The 17,247-nt window shown below is 38.3% G+C and overlaps 1 protein-coding gene across 1 annotated transcript in view; it reads left to right on the top strand.

Moving 5' to 3' along the window:
* Positions 1–2,939: 2,939 nt before the first annotated feature.
* The window catches only part of DNAJC1 (DnaJ heat shock protein family (Hsp40) member C1), a 245,794-nt gene continuing 231,486 nt past the window's right edge, over positions 2,940–17,247 (top strand). Inside the window, exon 1 of the mRNA XM_036880914.2 lies at positions 2,940–3,388. Within this exon, the coding sequence (XP_036736809.2) occupies positions 3,179–3,388 (210 nt within the window). The 5' untranslated portion in view covers positions 2,940–3,178. The remainder of the gene's footprint in view (positions 3,389–17,247) is intronic.

Below are 17,247 nucleotides of genomic sequence, written 5' to 3'. Positions count from 1 at the left end.
GTTACATCATCAGGTGGTTTAAGTTCAGTGAGGATCCTGGCCATAGGAACCTCAACTTCCCCACACAGTTTTATATAAAAAACCTACAGATGATTCAGATGATATTAATTTCCTCTACAGATGAAAACAGACAAATAGGGAAAAGGTCAGAGATTGAGATGGGTTGGGTTTGGGTTGTAGTTTTAGTAAAATTACACTTCTGGTTTCTCTCAGTTCCTTGGTTGTGACTCCACTGGGCTTTGGATAGAGAGCCTGGAAAGTTTCTAACTCCACAGCCTTGGAGATTCAATTCTGCCTTTGAATCTTTAACTTAGATCTTTAGCCTCTTACTCAAACAACTTGAGAAATATTACAAATGTCTGGAGGGGAATGACTGCCTGTGTATTGGAAGCAGGCTCCTCCTTCTAGGTAGGGTTTGGAAGCTGTGGATAAAATGAGAGTTCCCGTGGCCAGGATTCTCACCTGGCCCTGGTTGACTGGCTCACTGCACACCTGTGGGCAGTACATGGCTGTTGGCTCTATATAAAGAGCTCTGCGCTCTGCCCAGTGCTCTGTGCACAACACGGTGGCAGGGTTGCAAGGCTGCAGGAGAGCGAGCAGAGGCTGGAGTGGTGGCAGTGCTGGGGATGGGCCCAGAGGACAGCTGTGCAGAGAAGCCCAGAGGAAGGCTGTGCAGGACAGCTGTGTGGACAGAGGGGCCCAGAGGCAGAGACTGGCCTGCTGCATACAGACTCGCTCTGAGTGAATGGGGTTCTAGTGACTGACCTGCCACCTAGAAATAAAGTTGGGTATAACCCTTTCACCCCAATGAGCGTTCTGCTGTCAATTTTCTTTCGTCACACTGAATCCATAGCGAACTTGCCCAGGGCTGAAACCCATCGGCAAGACAGATGCCCAGAGACAATGTGGACAGACTTTGCCTATCAAGTCCAGCCCTTCAGCCTCCTGCACCATCGCAGAATTCAGCAAATATCCTGTGGGAAAGCTGGCTGTATGCTTGGGACTCTTCAACATTTCTAATGCATTACTCAACTCATATAACTGGTTTCTCTTTCCCTGTGTAAAGTCTTTCTGCCCATAACAAGCTTAATTAGTCCATTACCAGAATCAGTAAATGTCACTAGATAAGAAAACAGGTGATGATGAAATTAAAATGTTATTAATTCAAGTATATATATTTTTAAGAATGATATACTTGCATTCATTTATGATCATTTAAAAGTATTTTTAAAACTCTCTAATAGGATTTAAGATTTACTACCTAGATACTGTTTTTCTAACTTTTATCAAATACAATATATTCTTACAATAAGAGGAAAAGTAGCTTTATCATTCCCCTGTTGAGCTTAATTTAACTGGCCAGATCCCAGATGGGAAAAGTATAAGGTCAAATTTTCAAAACTGGGCAAGCACCCTGAGTTATACAAGCATTTTTTGGTTTCCTTCTACTTCCTCAACAAGAGTAGGGAGTTGGGGAGAAGAAATATTGAGAGGTCTATTAAGAAATTAAGGTTCATACAAGATAAAGCAATAGTGGTGGAGGGAAAAAAAGAGACTGAACTCCAAAGACTGGAAGGTTAAGACCTTGATGGGATAGAGGAGGTTTTTAGCCTATGTATCTTTAAAAACAGACCTCATTTGAGAAAGGAACCCCAGTTGGAAGTGGGCTTAAGTGGATAAACTGTGCTTCCCATAAGACTATGATTGAGTCACCATTATTAATTCTACCAGGCTACCTATTTTATGGTATTATGCCTGTGGATAAATGAAAGTTCCTCTGGCTAGGGTTCTCACCTGGCCCTGGTTGGCTAGCTCACTATACATGTGTGGGCAACACATTGCTATTGACTAGAGCAGAGCAGAGGCTGGAATGGTGGCAGCGCCGAGGACAGAGACCCAGAGGATGGTTATGCGGGCAGAGAGGCCCGGAAGCAGACACTAGCTTGCTGTGTGCAGTCTCACTCTGAGCGGATGGGATTTTGGTGATTGACCTGCCACCATGGAAACAAAGTTGGCTATAACCCTTTCACTTGAAGAACGTTCTACTGTCATTTCTTTGGTCACACTGAATTGATAGTGAACTTGCCCAGGGCTGAAACCCATTAGCAAGACAATGCCTATAGATCTTAATTCACAATTTTAAGTATACTTTTTGGCTTGGTCTGAATTCCATTTCTGCTTCACTTCTCACATAAAGGATACTCTAGACTGTGCTTCCTTTATTTTTCCCGTTCAAGTCCTGGGTTCAATTCCTCTTATTATCTTTGCTGATGGAATATAAAATGTACAGAGGTTATATTCAATAAATCAGTCTTCAAATATGCTTTTAGTTTTCATTATCTAGGGGAAGATAGGAAGGTAGCTGCTTTAGGGAAAATTTACGTTTGGGATATGTGGCGAAGTTGGGGTTCCTATGGCCAGGATCCTCACTGAATTTAAACCACCTGATGATGTATGTAACTGGCTTGTTGCTAGGCTACCGCTTCCACACCGTTAGGCAATAAACTATTATTGCACTATATAGAGAGCTCGGTCCAGTGCGGAGGTGGAGACGCTAGTGCTCAACCTACTGGCGGGAGAACAAGCCGGGTGATAAACTCTTTCACCCTAAGAACGTTTTGCTGTCAATTTCTTTGGTCACATTGAATCTATAGCGAACTTGCCGGGGGCTGACATCCATTGGCAAGACAGGATGTTCCAGATTCATGCGTAATGTCCGTGTCTCTTAATCTGTGCAAACACATTCAGCTGCTCCATGCGCTGGAGCAACTGAGAGGCGTTTCTCGGAGGCCCAGTTCTGGGGCTCCCGGCTTCACTACTTCCGGCACCGCCCACTCTTCCGCGGTTGCTAGGAGACGTGATGTCACCGGAAGCGAGGCCTGGGATAGGCTAAAGCCAAGGGTAGCCTCTCCCCCCTCCGCACCCCGAGCGCCAGGCGCTGGTTCCCCGCTGTTGTAGGCCTGGGGGTGAGGGTCCGCGGAAGGTAGAGCCGGCTGCGGCCCCGCCCGCTCCCGCGGCACCGGCCCTGCAGGTGGGCGGGCCGCCGGGCGGGCAGCTGCCGTACGGCTGCCCTTGCTTCTGACTGACAAGCACCGTTCCTACCGCCCACGCTGCCCGCCACGTCCCAGATCTCGGCCGGCGGCACAGCGTGGCGGGTGACTTTCCCGAGCCCAGCGCGATGACGGCCCCCTGCTCCCGGCCGGCCCCGCTTCCTAGGAGCCGCCAGCTTCGGCTCGTGTTGTCCCCGCAGCCGCCGACGCCGCTGTGGCTACTGCTCCTGCTGGCGGCCGCGGGGCAGGCTCGCGGCTGGGAGAGCGGAGACCTGGAGTTGTTTGACTTGGTGGAGGACGTGCAGCTCAACTTCTACCAATTTCTCGGGGTGCAGCAGGTAAGCGAGGCGGCCCGCCAGGCCAAGGACTGAGACTTTCCGGCGCCTGCGGGTAGAAACGTGCGGTCCGCGCGGAAAGGAGGGGGTGGGGCGGGCTTGGACGCGGTTTTCTCCGAAGAAGCTGGCTCGGTAGCCAGGACTTGGGCACTCTGGCCCGCCAGGGTCTCCTCATAACTCCAGCCTCAGGAGTTGTCCTTCGCCGCCCTGCTCCCCCTCTCAAGTTCCGGTCTCGGTGACAGGCTGGACGGTGCCACCAGCCTGCGGCGGTGATACCTTCTCTTTGCTCTTCTCGGGGAGATCCTAACATCCAGCTGTGCTGGAGGAAGAAAGAAGGAGTGGTGCGGGTTGTACACCCACCCTTTCTTTTCCTGCCCCCCCAAATGTGGGAAGGTGTAGTCACATCTCACCCTAAATTTTCACCTTCCCAGTTACACTTACTTTAGCTGCCTCCATGCCTCTTCTTTTCGAGAAGCTAGGAATGCATTTTGATCAGCATCTATGGATCTGTTTAGCCTTTTGGATAGGGGTTCCTATCACAGCTGAGAAATCCAGAGCAACTTGAAGCCTCTACCATGTTGGTCCTGGAACTCATAGAGCGAGCTGTTAAGTTTCCTGGACGATAGAGAGGCACTTGGGGGGCTATGGGAAGAGACGCCTAACAAGTCGGACAGGATCATTTTCTGCCCTTTTCTTTTACTTTCGTTTCTTTCTGTTTCCTTTTTTAGCTTGAGACTAAGTTATAAAGCCCCTTTTTTCTTTATTTCTAACTTCGGAATGGTGAGAGTAGACAGCCAGTCTGTATGTGAATCCTACTTACTGCCCAGGAGATGACTAGACTTCACATGGCTAGACAAGAAACGTACATTAACCCCCCTGCAGGTTATCATAAATTTGTGTGAACTGTTGAGCTTACTATTAATTGGAAATTTACTTTTCAATTAAATATAGTTGAATATAAAATTGCCATTGCCCATTTCACTTTTGTAAGTTAAAACCCAGAGGCATTTGACACTTAAAATTCTTAAGTGCAAACAATTATGTAATAACTATATTCATTATCTTCCCCTGATGCCACTTCCTGCTCATAGACACAAAACATACCTCATTTTCAAAGTGAATTGATGCAATATGTGTACAAATCATTAGTGAAAATGTAACTGAAGACTTTTAAGAATGTCTTTAATATTGACAATATTTGTTAGGATGTGTCGTGACTAAGTTGTGTAGTTAAGAGAATCTTATATATAACCTATCCAAAGATCTTAAAGATGCTTTCCAGTTACTCATGGAAAATTAAGCCCCATTATGAGAAAACAAACTTGGTATCAGTAATAAACTCGTAGCTTATCAAAATAAACTCATAGCTTAAAATTTAGATTATATAATCTTAATCAGGCTTGCATGTGAACTCATAGAATTTTCACTTACAATTTCATGCAATTTAATTCGCAGAGTTAATTAGGTAGTGTGAACAACCAGAGCATTTAACTATATGGGCAAAGATGTGAAAATAAGGAAGCATAGATAATTGAGAACATTCTAGGTCAAAGTAGAAGTTGAAAAGAAGGATCCAGAAAATTGTTTTATTCTGTGTTTCTCTACCCAGCTGTGTTGAAGTTGGAATGAATGTCAGAAGAAATTTTATTCTACCTAAGCCGAGAAACCAATTGGAGCTAGTTTTTTACATTAAACTGAATCTTAACTTTCTCAGAAGACTTTCAGGGAACCAGAAATTGGGTAGAGAAAAATGCAGCCTGTCTTAGGTACTTAATGTGTAATTTTCAGACCACCGCCTATCAGTCTTTTGGTGACTAGCCAGACATGGGGGACCGGGACATAGTAAGTAGGTTATTCAGAGTGGTGACCTGGCTTTATGTTGTTGTTCATTCAAGAGAGATTTATTTGGTGCCTACTAATTTTAAGCCCTGTCAGTTGGCCAGTATGTAAAACAAAACCATTAGCCTCATGGAACTCACTTTTTGGGAGGGGAAAAGAGGTAGTAAACTACCAAACAAGTAAATATGAATGTCAGATGGTCAGAGAAGGCCTCTGAAAGAAGTAAGGGAGTGAGCCATGTTGATAATTGGGAAGACATTAAAGGAAGGCAGACAGTAAGTGCAAAGGACTTGAGGCAGGAGCTTGCTTAGTGTTAAAGGAATAGCAAAGCTGCCAGTGTGGCTGGAGCAGGGTGAATGAGGAGGAAGATGTTAATAGCAGATGAGATCAGAGTCATGGTGGTCAGGTGAAGATCTTGTAGGATTTTTAAGCCATTATAAGGACTTTTAGCTATTACTTAATAAGTAAGTTGGGGATGCATTGGTTGGGGGGTGGTGCAGTTTGAACAGAAGAGGTACATAATTTGATTTACATTTCAAAACAATCACTCTGTTGTGTTGAGGATCACCTGTATGTATACTGTTAACTACGTCAAGGGATAATTGTGGTGCGGAATGTGGCATGGACCTGGGCGGTGCATGGTGGTCAGATTATGGTGTGGGGAAAATGGAAGTTCCCATGGCCAGGATCCTCACCTGACCCTGCACTACTTGATGATGTAATTGGCCTACTGCTTGGCTACTGCTTCTTCATCTATTAGCAATGAGCTATTGGGCGGAGGCAGAGATGAAAGTGGATTGCGGACCTGCAGACTGTTGGATGCAGACATGATTCTAGTGCTTGACCTATGGAGGTGAGAATAAAGCTCTGTATAAATGCTTTTACCCCAAGAACATTCAGTTGTCATTTCTTGGTCTCACTGAGTCCATAGTGAACTTGCCTGGGGTTGAAACCCTCAGGCAAGACAGTGGATTTAATCTGAACATAGAGCCAACAGGATTTTACAGATTGAATGTGGAATATGAGAGGGAAAAAAAGACATGAGGATAATTCTAAACTTTTAGCCTCAGTATCTGCCTAAAAACTTGCCTAACTGCAATTGCCACTTACTGATATGGAGAGGTCTGAAATAGAAGTAGGTATGGTTGGGGGAAATCCAGAATTTGGCTTTGATCATGCTAACTTTGAGGTGTCTATTAAACATTCAAGTGAAGGTGTCATTTAGGCAGTTGGTTATACAAATCTGGACTTAAAAGAAAGGTTTGAGCTGTAGATGTAATAAACTTGGAAGTCCTTAGCACTTAGATGGTAGTTTGAGGCCACAAAACTGGGTAAGTTCACCAGGGGAAGTGAATGTAAAAAGAGGAAAGAGAGGTCTGGGAGTGAAACCATGGGAGATTCCAAACTTTGTCAGGAAGATGAAGAGGAACTAGTAAAGGAGATGGAGAAGGAAAGAGCCAGTGAAGTAGGAAGCTAACCAAGAAAAGATGGCCTCTTTAAAGTCAAACGAAGAGAATATTTTAAAGAGGAGAAAGTGATGCGTTAAATGCAGATAATAATTCAAATAAGATGATTTCTGAGAACTGAGTTTCAACGGTATGGATGCCATTGGCTACCTCAGCACAAGCTGTTCCCACAGAGTGGTGAGAACAATAGTCTGGTTAGATTGGGTTCCGGTGAGAAAGAAGGGGATGAATTGGGAACAATATAAAAAAATTATTTTCAGAGATCCATACCCTAAACTAGAAGCCAGGGTTGATAGCAACTGAATATTGCTTCCATTTTATCCCCTTTTCCACCAGGTGTAAGATAGCTCAGTCACTCCCTAACCTCTATAATTGGAATAATTGATGACTTTTATAACTTGCACCAGGCCACTTTCTGATTTATGACTTTAGGCAAGGTAGTTGCCTCATTTTTAGGACAAACAGTATCTTCTTTATTTACTTCATAGTTAGGCACATAATAGACACTTAAATATTTATTGGATGAAAAAATATAAACATAGTAACTAAAAGTAGACAGTAATTCCCCTAAACAAGTAGTTACTTGATAGTTTTTGCTCAGTGGGTTATATTTATGTATGGCCTTTTATAGCCCTCATACAGTGAAGGAATCCCTTTCCATGTATTCCTGTATTTCAGATTGGTTCTGAAAGTCTTATAGGCAAGGAGTGTATAAAGGTGACATATTGGAGGTTCAGCCTGTTTTTAGAATGACTTCAGTTGTTCACAGGGCATTCCATTTGAAGACTGCATCTTTTCAGAGGAGAAATTTTAGAGGAGGGTAGGAAAAAAAGATGTGTTATTGAAATATTTTCACTAGTAACTTAAATTATAGGTCCCCACACAATATTTATATCTCCTCTAATAGCTCCTGCTCTTTGGACACCTATATTTCTTGGGTCAATGCCATTTCTGTATATTTTTCATTGTCTTTTGGGGCCATGACTTTCCTTATACTTTGTACAGTGTTCTAGCCAACAATATTCATTTAAAAATCTAATTGAAATTGTGACAACCCAAGTTATCTTACATTTTGCAGGGTTTACTTTCTGATGAAGTCGGTCACCTTGCTGGTGTCAGTCTTTATAGACTCCTATTGATTGAGCTAGAAATGCTTCTTCCTTTTACCAAAATTTTTTTAAAACTGCATCTTCAAATGAATGCTGAAATTTGGTTAAAAGAAGAAAAGCTGTTATTGACATGTGCTTACAAAATGTTGGGTTTTAATTTTTTAAATCAGAGTCAATAAACCTTTGAAGCTCTTTCAATGTGTATTTCAAATGTACAGAATGTGTAAATGTATAGAATAGCAACCTGTGTAGGGGAAGGACAGTTATTGCCCACTCAGCCTATGTCCAGGGGGAGGAATTCCTCTAAAGAAACACTGCTGATCTCTTTACCCGTGTCTTACATCTTCCCATGGAGGAGTGGGGTACCTTGTTGGGGAGTGATTGCCTTTGCTTGATTGGGGAGAGCTAATCAACCAAAAGCTATAAGCTGGGGGAATTAGTCTCTTCTCTGCACCTCTCTGCCTGAGACCAGGAAAGCAATTACGTTGGCCAGAATTTTGTTTTGAGCATGCTATCTTAAAGTCTAGATTGGAAAGGGCAAGGCAGAAATTGCTAGCCAGACCATTCGGTCCCCATACATAATCTAAACTTTCCAGTAGCTTTATCAGCAATAAAAGTGATACTTGATTTCTCTCTGCCTGACTTCTGTGTCCTCTGAGTTTTTTTTTTTTTCCCGTGGGAAAAAGCATGAAGTCATTAATGGAGCCTTTTCAAACCCCATCATAGTCCTTTTTAGAAACACAGATGAAGAAGATGTCTTTCATAAATGACTGGTGAACCTGTGCTGTGATGATTGGTTATTGCCAGTGATTCTCATGGTGAATGCCATTGAGCTTGTGGTGATAGTTGAATATAGTTCAGTCTTTCTCCAGTAAGTCTATTCCCTTATAATCTAGGTTGTGTAAAATAGCTTCCTCATTTTCTCTGTAGAATCCAAAATTATTTGTCAACTTGGAGGGAAGGAAATGTATGAAACCCGGAATGGTAGATAACCTTCCAGTCATTTATATTTCTTATATAGGTATCTCATGCATAGAGTTAGACCTGAATGAGTACTTGCTTAATTGTATGCATCTTTGCATCAGATTGGATTGTGATAAAGTTACTTTTCTTATGTACATACTGTTTAGCAGAGGTTGCCTGGGCATATTTTATGGGGAAAAGCAGGTCTATTGTGACAGTTTTGTCACATAATCTAGAGCTGATGGAACATAAATCCTTTTAGGTGTACATTTCTTTCCTCCTTTTATGCTGTTTTTGGTTTTTTTATTTACAATAATTATGAGAACACACCTGGAATATTTTGTCTTTTGTTACTCATAGATAAACCCTAAGTTGAACTGGGAAATTGGAATTGGCCTCTGTTATTACAACTGTTCTTAGAGATATATTCTAAACTCTGATTATATAGGTCACCATTTTAGCCAGTGATTGGTATAATATGGTGAATTTCAAAATCTTATGTTTTATTCAGTTTGTGGTGATGGAGGTGAAGATAGGTATTTGACTTGATGATTGCTGAGAGAAGTTATGTGGCAGTTTTGAGTAATACTGATACAAGAAGTTTGATAAAATGCCTAGTTATCTATAGTAAGCTTGTTCTCAGCTTTGTTGTATTTTCTAGCAATGAACTACTTATTCCACAAACTGCTACTAGATGGTCTTAGGAATCTTTTTCTAAGTTAGGCATTATTGGGTCTATTTGGACAATAATGAGATCAATTAATTACACCCAGAATTAAAAATAATTCTAAAGCCTTTTTGTATGAAGGTGTGCAGACATGGAAGGAAAAGAGTTGCAGGAAAAAGAGAGACTTCTGTTTGGGAGAAGCAGGACCCTAGACCATTTTATAATGAAACTATAGTCATATGTATTTTCAAAACCCTTTCTTTTTTTTTTTATTATTGTCAAAACACGTATTTGTGAAAGGTGGGTCCTGTACTAATGAATGTAAAAATATGCTTACCATGTTTTATGTAATATAGAATCCCATTTTAAGAGCTAAATATTTGAGTTTTTTACTTCCATTTACTGAAATTTTATCTAAGTGTCATTAGGACTTAATTAGAAATTTAAACTAGAATTCATGTCTCATTCCCATCCTCCTTAATACTAAATTAAATAGGTTAAGATTTATTCACTTATTCATTAAGTGTTTCTGTTTATTATTATCCAGCAACTGGAATCTCATGTAATGGGGCATATTGCAAAAGCAAGGGAATGACACATTTCACATTTCTGGAGAGGATATGTATATAAAGTAATATCATTATTCAATGGACACCCATTTTTTTTGTGCCATTGAGGCAGTAGGCATAAAGCTCTGTGTAGCTATACAGTCAGCTAATAGAATTTAAATTGTTAAACATTAAGGAAAGAGTCTAAAATCAAGAATTAAATGGCATGTCATAGTGTCAGCAGCAGTATTAAAATGGAAAAGGAGCACTATTAAAATGCCAAACACTAAATTCTAAAAAGGAGTAATTTCCTCAAATAAATTCTGGAATACATACACCTGGTTATAGAAGGCACAAGAATTTTGAAAAGCTACATGAGACCCTAATGTGGCAGGTACCATGAGCAGCAGTCAAAATGAGTTAAGAAAGATTGTTACTGTCTTTTACTGGGAAGGTCTGAACAGACCATAGAGAAATCCTAGCATCCCTATATGTGCCTGCTAAGGAAGGTAGGAACTTCTTATTTCTAGCCAGTCCTTTAGAGTTTTATTTATACCATTAAAATGGATCAGGTTAAGGAACCTATCCTATGACCAATTTAATTTATACATTCCCAAGAAGGCTCTGACTTGTTGAAAATAAAAATATTTTTTTCAAGTTTTATTAACACTTTTAGTTAACAGGTGAAAGATTAATATTTAGGATCTTCCTAACTTCAAGTGGTGTTGCATTAAGAGTTGGTGGTGAATTCTGACTTGAGGGAATTAATGTAAGTATGTATAATGAAACAAGCTTTCTGTGTTTAAATAGCAGTTCAAATGATGGCCATGCTGTGCAGTTCTGTGGTAATTATGCAGAATTAATGTGTGGGTTTTTTTGTGTGTCACAGCTTTGAAAGTATGTAAAATTAACTTAGGGTAAATTAGATCTCGAAATTAGTTATTGTAGAAAGTGTCACAGCTTTTCAGCAATGCTGTCTTTCAAAACATTTAAACTTCTCATTTTGAATTGCCTTTAAAGCCTGCCGCATATTTGGCACATTATCTTCATTAATAGTAAACTTTAAGATGGATTTGATTTTTGCCTGTAGTCATTTGGAGCTAAATTTGGTGACTAAAGTGGGTTAACAAGCTTGAGGAAATACAGTTTGGACTGACAAAGGGATCTGAATATAAATTTCACGTAAGGCTCATAAACTGGTGTAAGGAATATTCTCAGTGAAGAGTTCCAGAGAAGTTTGGAATGGTATCAACATGAGGTAAATCTATAGCTTTGGTAAATCTTATAGAGTAACAGGGTATATTGCAGTAAAGGACTTTTGGAGTAGTTTGTGGGTACTACAATTTTTGGGGGGGATAGCAAATTTTTAAAAGGTTTTTTACCTACAGGAGAAAAATGTAGAAATAAAAATTACCTTTATTTTAGAGAGGTGGGAAAATACTGAGTTAGAAGAAAATATTCCAATTACCTGCTTGCTTTTAATATTAAAAACAAGGGTCATAGAAGTATTCACTATGTAGTATTTCTGTAAGAAAGCTAGTTAAAGCAGAGTGGCAGAGGAACCAGAATAATTTTAGGGATAGAGGCAGTAGCTGAGAATACCACTGAGGGAGAAAGTAGGACATACACAAGGAGAGGGAAATGTACACATTAAAAAAAAAAAAAGCATAAATACAGATATAAATGGTAATGGAGTAATATCTCCATCTTGTGGCCTTCTTTGGATATTGTTATTAAAAATGTTGAGGGGTTGTATTTTCACAACTGTAGGCATAAGTAAGAATAAAATATGAGTCAGATGAAAATTAAAATATGGGTCAGAGATTTTTTGCAGTGTTTTGCAAGGCCCTTTGGGACTGAGCTTCCCAATTGTTGTGCTGATAGTGTTGTCCACCTTTGAGTGACCTTAACAGTTTACTCCCGTGTGTCTTACAAATACAATTTTTGGTGAAATGCCACAGTATGAAAAAGGTTGGAAAAACTGTGAAGGCATGCAGTTCTGAAGTTTTTCTTCTAGGGGAAAACTTACGAATGTACACATACATACATAATACTGCCTTATAAAATTAGTCTTATAAAATCTTTGCTATACGCAAGATCCTTATTTAGCTCTCATAGAAACAAAAGCATTATTTAATATATCAGTGAAAGAATCCAGATATAAAAGGAATCAAGAAGTCTTTGATGAATTAGCTTGATTCCATTCGAAATTCCTTCATTTACTTGATTACTTATTCTGGATGGTAATATGACCATTAAACATTATCATAGTTTACAGTAACTCAGAGGAATACTTTAATGATTTATAATCCTCTGTGTGAAGAGGGTACAAATGACTTTGGAATATATAAATACACAAGTTCTGAGAAGCCTAAAGAAATATTTTGTGACCGTAGGAGATAAATTTTGACAGATGACAAGACTTTTTCAAGCCATTGATCCCTTAGAGCAGCAAGGTGCAATAGATATGTAATACAAGCCACATGTGAAATTTAAAATGTTCTAAATACCACATTTTAAAAAGTAAAAAAGTTTAATTTTAATACCATTGTTTATTTAATCCGATGTATCAAGTACTATTTCACCATGTAATCACATTTAAAAAACTAATGAGACATTTCACATTCTGGCTTTTTTTATGAAGTCTTCAAAATCTGGCATGTGTTTTATTTTTATATTTATATTTCTAGTACACTTCAATTAAGATACTAAATTTTGATTGAAAATACTGGATCTGTACTGAGACTTCATAAAATGTATAGCTAACAAGTAGTTTCATGTGCTCAAATTCTTCAGACATGGTTAAAAGCTTTACAGTAAGTGAACCAAGTACCATTTTTTATAATTTAAGTGTAAAATAAATAAAATTTAAAATTTGGTTTCTGTGTTGCACTAGCCATTCCAAGTGCTCCAGTATGCGCTAATGGCTACCACATTGGATAGCATAGCCTTAGAGAATTAATTTGTGTGTCGTATAGATATAACTAAATATTTTTTATAAAATCATTGATTACTGTTTTCATTTTGTAGTTTTTGTCTTTTTTAAAATTTTAACCCTGTGTAGTTTTTGTTGTATTGTTTTCAGATTATTCAAGTTGTGCTAGATACCATCTTCCAAATTAGTCATCTGTGCATATTGTTCATTCTTTCCTTTGGCCTGTAAAGTATATTGGTGTAGTCCATGCTGTTCTTCCAGGGACAGTGCATTCTGTGTGTCCATGAGTAGAGGGCTGCCTGCCATGGGTGTTTTCAAGTAATCATTTTAATTCAAGTTGGTCATTTACTTTTGCTGACCTGCCTATTTTATTTCATAATTCTTGAAGTATTGCTAACTTAGGTCTTTAATGATGGTTTGACCAAAAATTCAGCAGTATTCTTACTTTGTAATTTTAACTTTGAGGTTGTCCATTCTCCCTATTTATTCCAAAACTCATCCATCAAATATATTGCTAGCTATGAAATAATCACTGTGTTCTCTACTATTCTCTGTTCTGATGATTATAATATTAATTATTTTTAAAAGTGATTTCCATATGCCATTCTATTTGTGTACCAATCTTTGCGCTCTTTATAATATTAACCAGGGATTCCAAAGTCATCCTTCTTTAGTAGCTGCCTCTGCCACCTCTACATGAATCCTAGTAAGTACTGCTTTCCTTTGGACTGAATAATTGTCAGTTTTCTCTCCTTTGCCTTTGTAATTTCATAAGCAACCAAGGAAAAGAAGTAATCTTAATACTGGTGATTCTTACATGTAGCTATTTTTGTTTTAAATAATCCTAATACTAGAAAGAAATAGTACTGTCAGGGATGTTAAAAATTCTGTGTTGAGGGGGAAAAACAACAAAAACTAAAAATTAGAGAACCAATACTAGAATCCTAAAGCTGGAAGAGGCCTCGCTAATTTCTAACCTATGTCCTCATACAGGAATCTCTTCTGTAGCTTTTCTAGCAGGTGGTCATCCAGGCTGTTTAATTTATTTCTAACAGTGGGAATTAGAAATAACCTGTTAAGTTCTTGACCAATAGTACTTAGTAGAAATTTTACTCTTATGTGAAGCCAAAATCATTATTTTTATTATCTATTTTCAACTTCATTTGCAGTATCCCTGAATATATATATTCCCCTTAAATTATTTTTCTGAAATGCCTTAAAATGCACAAGGGAAATAATTAGTTGTTGATTCTCTCTACAACAGTAGGGTTATTAAATAAAACAGTTCTTTGTTTATCAATTATACCTCAATAAAGCTGTTTTAAAAATCATATATATAAGCAAACTGAGGAGCTGTTTGTTTTCAAGGTCTTTAGATATGTACTAAGTTTACCCTAGAGAAGACTCAAGCCACCATAGTTATAGTTGCTTTGGACCTAAACTTCCATGATTTGAGGGGTTACTGTAAATAATTCCCTGGGCTCATCAAAGTGAGCAATAGGAAATTTCTGGAAATTGAAAATGTAAGATGATTTGGAATATGTCAGCTTTGATAATATGGACCACAGGATTAATTTAAAATTGTACCCAGAAGATACAGATTTTAAAAGCAGGACCCCTGTGGACAGTTGTGAAGGTTGTATGTCTGCATCAAATCTATCATTGTGATAGAAAAATGTTTTAGACTTTGAGATTATTATGAAGAATTGCATATAGGTGGTTAAATTTGAGGAAGATCATTTCTCTTTCTTAATTAAAATGTTATATTTCTTCAGGTACAATTTTAGTTTACAGGTTCGTCTTAAGTGGGATTCTCTCTGTCCTTTTTATTCAGCCTTTCCGTATGGGGCTGTACAGTGGCTTTTACTACTTCCCTGAGATAGCTCGACGGGAACCGGTCTTATCTAGGCAGCTTAGGGCTCCCTCCTGAGGCTCTGTTGGGGCCATTGCAGACCCAGCTACCATCCTGCAGAACACTTGGCCTGATCTCAGTTGTGGGGCTGTAGCCATTGCCTTTCACCATCTCAGATACATAATATTTTATAAGCTATAGCCTCAGGCAGTGGCCTTTTCACTTCTTACAGTTTTTTCCCCCACAGGTGGTAAAGTCCCACTGCAACCCTTGCTTTCAAGCATTGAGCCTGGCTCTGATCCTAGGCCTTTTGTAGAATACTTTGAGTCCTTGTTACTCTGTGGGAGTCAAACTTCTTGTCTCTACCGCCTACTTTGAGGTGTAGAGCCCAGCAGGCCTATAACTTAAACTCTGTACCTATAAGTTTCCATTTGTTTTTGTCTACAGAGATATTTAACTAAAGCTATGTGTTTATAATTTCCTCTTTCAAAATTTTATCATTGGTCTGTATTTGGAGTGGGGTTTGGGAGAGAGTCCCCCAAGTTCTTGCAGAGCTACTTTGACTCCATATTTTTAAAAGCTGCATTTCTTTCAGAATTATTATTATTATTAATACAGTTCCCCTATTATGGAACCTTTTACCACTCATCATCTAGAAGTACTCAGGCCTCTTATTCACAGAGTATAAGAGGCTGTCACTTTGGTATTAAGAGGGAAAGTAGACCATTCAAACCCTGCTCCTTTCTGGGCACTATTCCTAGACTTTATCCAAGTGTGGATGTTAAAATGGACAAGTAGTATTTCTAAAATAACCAGATCCCATAAGGTTTTGATATGGTAATAATAGATCCAAAGTGACATATATATGGCCCTGTTATTGGAGATGTCCTGAGGAGAGTTCTGAACTCTGTCTTGAACTTAGTTAAAAAAAAAAATTCCAGGTGGGAGATAGATACTGAAATTCAGGTATATGTCAGAAAAGCCATTGCTGGAGGAAATGAATGATTCTAAATTTTAATTATATGCAAGTAATTTCATGTTGACTTTGTAAATATGTGCTACTCACAAACCTCTGAAAGGCTTTCTCTTTCTGGACCTAAATAACATTATGTTCTCTTCAGTCTTCAGAGATTCACAAAACAAAATTTAGGACAATGACGGTTAGCCTTCACTGAAAACCGTTTTAGTGATCAGCTTGATGGACAACACTAATTTCAGTGGGTATTAGCTTCCTGGAATTGATTGGTCCTTAACTGAAGCTTGAAGCAGTTTATAGAGTATGTGTTTAAATGACCTATTTTAAGGAAAAAGTGTACAGTTCAGATTTACAAGAGAAAAGAAACGGTCCTTTTTAGATTCGTACAATTTAAATATCAGTTTACATACAATTTGAGGAACATGTTTATTTTATAATTATTATATAACTTTAATATTGAGTTGTTAATCAAAAGGGAAGTCTTTAAAGAAAAATCATTGCTTTTCTTATGTGGGTAACAACACTGTCTCTGCAGTTCTCTGCAGTAACATTTCTAACCTTTGTTTTTGTAACAGAATAGAATATGGACAGCTGCCTAGGTTATGTTATGAAATTTTGGTAGCAGAGCCTGTTTTTCATATTAATTCGTTAGTTCTTTTTATAGCATTACTAGTAATAGTAAAGAATTAGAAACAAATTCCAATAGAATGAGTGAATTATGACATGTTCTTGGTGTGATATGTAATCATTAATAACAACTATTTAAAAGTACATAATGACATGGAAAAATATTTTAATGTAAGTGAAAAAGCCAACTGTTATGCTCACATTTGGTTATAATTTTGTAGGGATTATATATATGTACAAAGATGAGACAGTCACATGGACTATGAGAACAGTTTGAATAATGGAACTGGTGAAATCACTATTTAGAGGTGAAAATTTCATTTAGAATTCTGTTAACATTAATACTATATAATTTCAATACTGAACCACCAGTTAACACTGGTTGTTTATAACTCTTCAGATCCTCACATTGCTTATAGATTAGAAGTGTGCTGTCCAGTACTATAGCCACTACCCACATATAACTATAGAAATGTGGTAATTAGACTAAGAACATGAATTTTACATTTAGTTTAATTTTAATTGACTTAAAAATTTAAAACCAAAGGAATACAAAATATTTTCCCATTAAAGACAACTTTATTGTTGGATAGGACTATATTTCATTTCAATTGTCAAAAATTTATCTTATCAACCTAAGTGTCCATAAATAGATGAATGGATAAAGATGCAGGACATATATGCAATGGAATATTATTCAGCCATAAGAAGAAAACAAATCCTACCATTTGCAACAACATGGTTGGAGCTAGAGGGTATTATACTCAGTGAAATAAGCCAGGTGGAGAAAGACAAATACCAAATGATTTCACTTATTTGTGGAGTATAAAAATAAAGCAAAACAGAAGGAACAAAAGAGCAGTAGACTCATAGACACTGA

The sequence above is a fragment of the Manis pentadactyla genome, chromosome 3, assembly GCF_030020395.1.
Source record: "Manis pentadactyla isolate mManPen7 chromosome 3, mManPen7.hap1, whole genome shotgun sequence".
NCBI classification, from domain to species: domain Eukaryota; kingdom Metazoa; phylum Chordata; class Mammalia; order Pholidota; family Manidae; genus Manis; species Manis pentadactyla.
Note: the sequence above shows the minus strand (reverse complement) of the source record. Positions and strands in the feature narration are given on the sequence as shown.